Source organism: Parasteatoda tepidariorum, chromosome 4 (assembly GCF_043381705.1).
Source record: "Parasteatoda tepidariorum isolate YZ-2023 chromosome 4, CAS_Ptep_4.0, whole genome shotgun sequence".
Classification (NCBI taxonomy): Eukaryota; Metazoa; Arthropoda; class Arachnida; order Araneae; family Theridiidae; genus Parasteatoda; species Parasteatoda tepidariorum.
The window spans coordinates 9,173,615-9,179,929 of NC_092207.1; the positions used below are offsets into that span (position 1 = coordinate 9,173,615).

Below are 6,315 nucleotides of genomic sequence, written 5' to 3' on the forward strand. Positions count from 1 at the left end.
ATGTATCTCCTTAGAGATAATAAATATTTACTTTTTTATTGTTTTAAAACTGCGTGTTTTTAAAATATTTCTTTATAAATATGTAAAATAAATAATAGGTATCTTTTGAACTAATTCTAGATGATCATATACATTTCAAAATCTAGTCTTGTTCTCTCAACTACATTTTTTGTCTCAAATTTAAAGCCTAGCTTGAGTCTATGACTTTATTTATTTATTAATTTGCGAATATATTTTACATATAATATTATATCGTTTTCGAATGGGGGGGGGGCGCTAAAAGGGTATTGTGCCCCGGGCGCGAGTTAAGCTCACTATGCCACTGAAGTGAAGCCTCCATATAATAAACTGACCACGTTCTGCCATTAACCCAAAAATATTTGAAAAACGATTTATAATTTTCCCTAATTAATGCGTAGACAAAATTATTAAATTATAATTTATAATTAAACATTCAAGCAAATAAAAATGTTCAGATTTTGTAATAAAAAATTGAAAGCAATGCCATGATTATTGTAATGGGGCTATGCTGGGTACCTTTGAGAGAAAGGTCTTGAGAAGCATTTTTGGAGGAATTCAAAAATGCTGTGCGGCTTAGAAGACCAAATTTAGATCTTTATCACTCATATAATGAACCTGACATTATTAGCTTTATTAAATGACAAAGAATAAAATGGGCAGGCCACGTTATCAGGATTGGCAAAGACCCTGCCACAAAAAGAGTTTTAAACGTCAGACCAGTTGGCAAGCGAAAAAGAGCCCAGCTGAATTTGAGATGGATAGATGGCCTAAAAAAAAAGCCTTTATGTTTTAAAACTAAAAAATCTTAGCAGGAAAAAGGTTAGCCTGGAAAAAATTGCTAGGGAAGGCCAAGGTTCACCCTGAGCAGTCGAGGCATTGATGATGATGATTATTGTTATTCAAAAAAAAAAAAAAATTAAATAATAATTACCGATGTTTTCAATCCACCTGTACTAACTGGAACTGAAACAATATGTTGTGGAGTGACAGCTCGAACACCAGTTGCACCAGGCTAAATTTAAAAAAAAAAAATGAATAAAAATTTTTGAAAGAATTTATATTAACTAAAATGAAGCTGATAAGAGAATTACCGGAAGGGATGAAAGACGATATGTTGTAGCTCCAGGTATTGCACTTCCAGATGATCCGGCCAAATTCATTACTTGTAACTGACCATTTTCAGCCTTCAGGATAACAGCTCCCCTCACCATTCCAGGAGAAAGCGTAATAGTCCCCTGTAAAAATTACAATTCACACTTACAGGCACATTTTTAATAAAAAGGGTGTGTATCCAAATCTTTCAACAAAAAATATGCATTTTTTTAGTACTTTTAAGCACTATATGCATTAACAAAATGCAGAATAGTTTTCAAAGACTTTACATGATCATGATTAAATAACTATTTTCTGATAAAGAACTGTTTTTTTGATTACATTAGCCATCATATAAACACACACACACCAACATTTAACCCCACGCCTATGCCCCTAAAAGGGCATTTATCGGTTAATGGTTAAGGTTGGAAGACGAGACAGATAGAAAAAAGAGAGGAAAAAATAGCAAATAGAAACAAAAAAGAGAAGAAAATAAAAAGAAATATGAAAAAAAAAGGAAAAAAAAAGAAGCGATTATTCTATTTGTTGGGGCATTTGATTAAAAAGTATCCAGAGCTAATTGGCCAAGTTTAGTTGTGGTTGTTGCTCAATATTGCATAATTTTGTCATTTTTTCATGAAAATTATTTCAGGATTTCCTCGTATTCTTCTAGAAAATTAATGAGGTTGGTTGCCTTCTGTTTCAACTTTGGATTCTTACAGATGGATCTCTTCCAGGCTATGAGGAATTCTAGCTTCGGTTGTTTTAAGTGGTAGGATGTGGTAAGCGGACATTCTATTGCATAATGCCACACTGTTCCTACTCCTCCACAGGCACATGTATTGTCAGTTGCCAGGCAGAATCGCTTTAGTTTTGCTTTAAAGGGGCCATGTTCTGTAAAGAAAAGGATTAGCTGCCTATTCCATTCCAAAGGTTTAAATGAGACATCTGGTAAAATTTCTCTGATTAATGTGCCTGATTTCAGTTTGTGATGATGCCAGTAGTGTTGCCAGTCCTTTTTAATTTGTGTTTTAGCTTTAAACTTAATAAATGAGTGTGGAACTTTGATTTTAAAAAATTGACCCGTATTAATTGCCTCTTTAGCTAAATTAAATATAAACATATAGAAATTCTTTGGTTCGATTTCAGAGGGTGGAAAATGAAGCCTGAAATTGAGAATATCCTGCAAAATGCAACAGAGTAAACATGAGAGTGCAAGAATCTCACCGCACCCAGCTCAGTATATGTACATGCAGATCTGCAAGTATTTCATCAAACATGTAAAATAATTGGCGCTTTCATACGCTAACAACCTACGGTATGCCGAAATAGACTGTGGTCGAATGAATTGTGAAAACATTGACTAGAACAATGTGAAAACCACGTTTTGGCATATGTGGCAAAAATCGGCATAGTAAAGAAAAAATCACATTTTAGAAAAGGGAAAATTATCCACTTTTTAAAAACACCTAATAAAAAAAGCACCTTCAAGGCTTTTAAAAAACAAAAATAAGTACCTTTAAGCACTTTTTAAAAATGCGATGCACCATCATAAAGAATCATTACCCTCAAATATCATTTAAATAAGCATATTCATAGTCAGATAATTTAGACACACACTGGAACAGGGTGTATGGATACATTGGCACAGATCCTCCAATTTTGCAGATACTTCTTGTATATTCCTTGTAATACTAAAAAAAAGTATCCATGCAAAAAAAAAAGCTACCGAAGAGAAAAGATAAAACTGCTCATTTAAGCCAAATTTTTCTGATCTCATCGTTAGCAGACGAGCCATCAACTGGACATGACTATTGCTTTACAACAAAAATAAACAGTTACAGAGAAAATCTTAATGTAATTTCATTTGTTAATAAAAATAAAACATAGTTGTCCAAGTTTGACACAAAAAAGTTAAATACATATTTCGTGATCAATAATTATGGGAGCAAAATTATTAATATTACACTTAATTCTTAATACAGTACAGAACCCGTTATCCGGAAATCAGAAAACCAAAAAACCGGAACGAAATTCGATAAATTTTCCTCGCCATTGTTTTAAAAATTTTTTTTTCCTCATAAGTTTTACGATTTTTCTTTCTTTTTTTAAAGATGTTTACCTTACCATCATTTTGGAAATAATCATTAGTGTATTACTTCATAGTTTTTTCTTATTTTTAAGATTATTTCCAAATTTTTAATTTTTTTTAATTGGGTTTAACAATAAAAAAAAAGGCTTTTTGTAGCGATTCAGAAAACCGGAAAAATCAGTTATCCGGAATAGCGATGGTCCCGATCGTTCTGGATAATCGGTTCCCTACTGTATAATAGTTACTTTATAATAAATGTACCAACACTATACAATAGAACATACAATAAATGGTCTTTGCTTAGTGATAATGCGAATGCAGTTCTTTAATTTCATTTTTGTTTTTAATGTTAAGGTGCATGCATTATATATATATATATATATGACCAAAGCTTTCTGGGTAACAGTACAACAAGATCAGTGAACACAAATATTTCAGAATAAAATAATACATAAACAGGATTTTTAATTTACTTGTTATTTAAGTTAAACATTTTTGTAAAAATTAACATCACTGCCAGAAAGTTAAAAATCAATTATAATCAGAGAAGAGCAAGAAAGGCTTCATAACAAATTAGACTTAAATACATTGAATATTCTTTTGAATTGATTTTTGATTGAATGCAAAACTTTCCGTAACAATTTACAATATACTGAGAGAAAATATGATAAATTTTTTTATGAATAATGTGATTTTAATAAATTGCGAACTAATTATTCAAAAGGTTTTGAGTTTATTCAGTTTTTCAAAAACCTTTCTTCTTTTAAAAGTCTAATGAAGTTTCTGTACACTTGCAAATGTAATGAATACAAAAAATAAACAAATAAATGAAATGCCTAAAATTGATTGAAATCTTGTTATAATTAAAAATTATTATTGTGGGCTCACTTTAACAAACCACTTATTCTAATTCGATTGAGTTTTGCTCATTTTTTTTAAAAGTTTAAACATTAAACATGGTACATCAATAACAATTATTTCAGGAGCCTTTTAAAACAAAACAGCCCCTTAAATTTACATGACTTAAACAAAAATAACAAAGGAAGAAATTACATTCTTACAGATACTACTTTAATTCACTTACAACAAAATAAAATATGCATACTAATATTTCAAACATTCTTTTCTTTGATAAAATTAAAAATTTTTAAATTAACAAAGTCCTTTAAAAAATTGTTCCTGAGATTACTTAGCCATAAGAGCTATGAAAAACCTGTTTAAAACTATAATAAAACCTAAATTTCATGGGGAAATAAATGTTGGACTGGAAATTAAAATGAACAAATAATAAATTTTTGAATGAAAAATAACAAAAAGAGAATATTGCAAAAATAATCAATTAAGGATTATTATTTCATCTAACTTGTCATTAGAAACAGTGAAAAGTAGGAATAAAAGAGAAAAACTAATATAGATACATATATATTTTTAAAAAAAAAGTCAAATGTTCAATTTTACATTTTAGATGTTTTTATGAAAGATTCAAACAGTCTTTATCTATGAATTTTCACATGAATTTTTTAAGTCCCAATATTTTAAATTTATTTTGATAATTTATTGGTATAGAAAACTATGATCTTTTTTATTTGTAATGTCAAATATTAGATTCATTGAATGAGGATGGAAACATGGAAAAGTTAAACCAAAATGAGGAATTTAAAAAAATAAATAATTGTAATCAATGTTAAAATTATTTAATTTGAATCTCAATAACTGATTACTTTTACGGACTTAAGATAATTATATTCCAGGTTTGATGTAGGACATTTTATAAGTTTATATAAAAAATTCGACTTCTCCTGATCATTCTCTGATTTTTAGAGTGAAATTAACACATTTAAAATTAGGGATGAAACGAAAATTCAGAATTTTCTTGATGCATATTCGGATGACCGAATAATTGGCTAAATATTTGGACGAATGTTCGACAAAGTATTATTTGGAAAAGTATTTTTTGGAAGGAAATTTGAATAGATTTAATAAAGAATAATTTAAAATCATATTCTAACTATACATTAAAAGAAATTGTTTTCAAACAAATTTGTTAAGTTCTAAATCTTGTTAATTTAAAACACTAATGGAAAACTGAAATTTGAAGAATTGAAACTAGGTTACTTTATACTAAACCATAAGTTTTTAAAATGCTGATTTAAAAAAAAAAAAAATTATGTTCAGGCAAGTCAATTTCTTCATTTTTCTGGCACTTTTTGTATTAAAAATTGAGAACTTTTTTATTTTATTTGTTTCATTTTTGCTTGTTTTTCTGTAATAATTACAGTGCAGCATTTTAACTGAGCAATTCTAATAAATTTTATTCTTTTATTGTTACTTTTTTCCTACTTTTGTTACTTTATTGTTACTTTTCTCCACTGCTTTCATTCTTGCAACATTTTTTAAAGAGCGCATCTAATGAATTTTTTTTAAGCCACTTTTTCTAAAAAATACGGCAACGAAAAAAGTTAAATTGAGATTTTTAGAGTTAAATCTTTCATTTAAAAATTAAGAATGGTTTTAGTTTTAGTACCTATCTAATTTTCCCTTTTTCAAAATACTTTTTTGTAGATTGTAAACTATTTATTAGATTTTTGTAGATTGTATTTATTAGATTATAAACTTTAATTTTTCTCGAAAATACAATAATTGGAAAAAGGAGATGTTTAACCTTAATATCTAATTATCTTTTTTATCTTAAACATTTTTATTAACTTTTTGCTTATGGCTGGTACAACATGAAACACCGTAAGCAAGGGGTTAATGTTTTTTTTTTCTCTTTTACTCTATACCAATTATACTGTTATGTTTGTGATTATTTTTTCAATAATGACTATATTTATTTAAACATAAAAAACAATATTTATTAATGATTTCTTCTTTAAAAACAAAATGTTTTGCTATTTGGCCACCAAATATTTGATCAAATCACTATTCGTTACATCCCTACAGACAATCCCAGGTTTTCCCAGACCAGTGGGAGCCTCGTTCAAATTTGATGAAAGTAGGACAGAATTAATTTTTTTTTTCAACTTGTTTCTTTTAATTTTCTTAAAAACAACATAAAACTGGTAAAAAAAGTGGAAAAAAACCCAACTATTTATTGACTATCATTG

The 6,315-nt window shown here is 28.3% G+C and overlaps 1 protein-coding gene across 1 annotated transcript in view; it reads right to left on the minus strand.

Annotated features, from left to right (window-relative positions):
- LOC107451845 (transcription initiation factor TFIID subunit 4) overlaps positions 1 to 6,315 on the minus strand; it is a 35,461-nt gene that overhangs the window by 27,475 nt on the left and 1,671 nt on the right. Inside the window, exons 2-3 of the mRNA XM_043044675.2 lie at positions 1,113 to 1,256; positions 953 to 1,033 (exon numbers count right to left, since the gene is read on the minus strand). Of these exons, the coding sequence (XP_042900609.1) occupies positions 953 to 1,033; positions 1,113 to 1,256 (225 nt within the window). The remainder of the gene's footprint in view (positions 1 to 952; positions 1,034 to 1,112; positions 1,257 to 6,315) is intronic.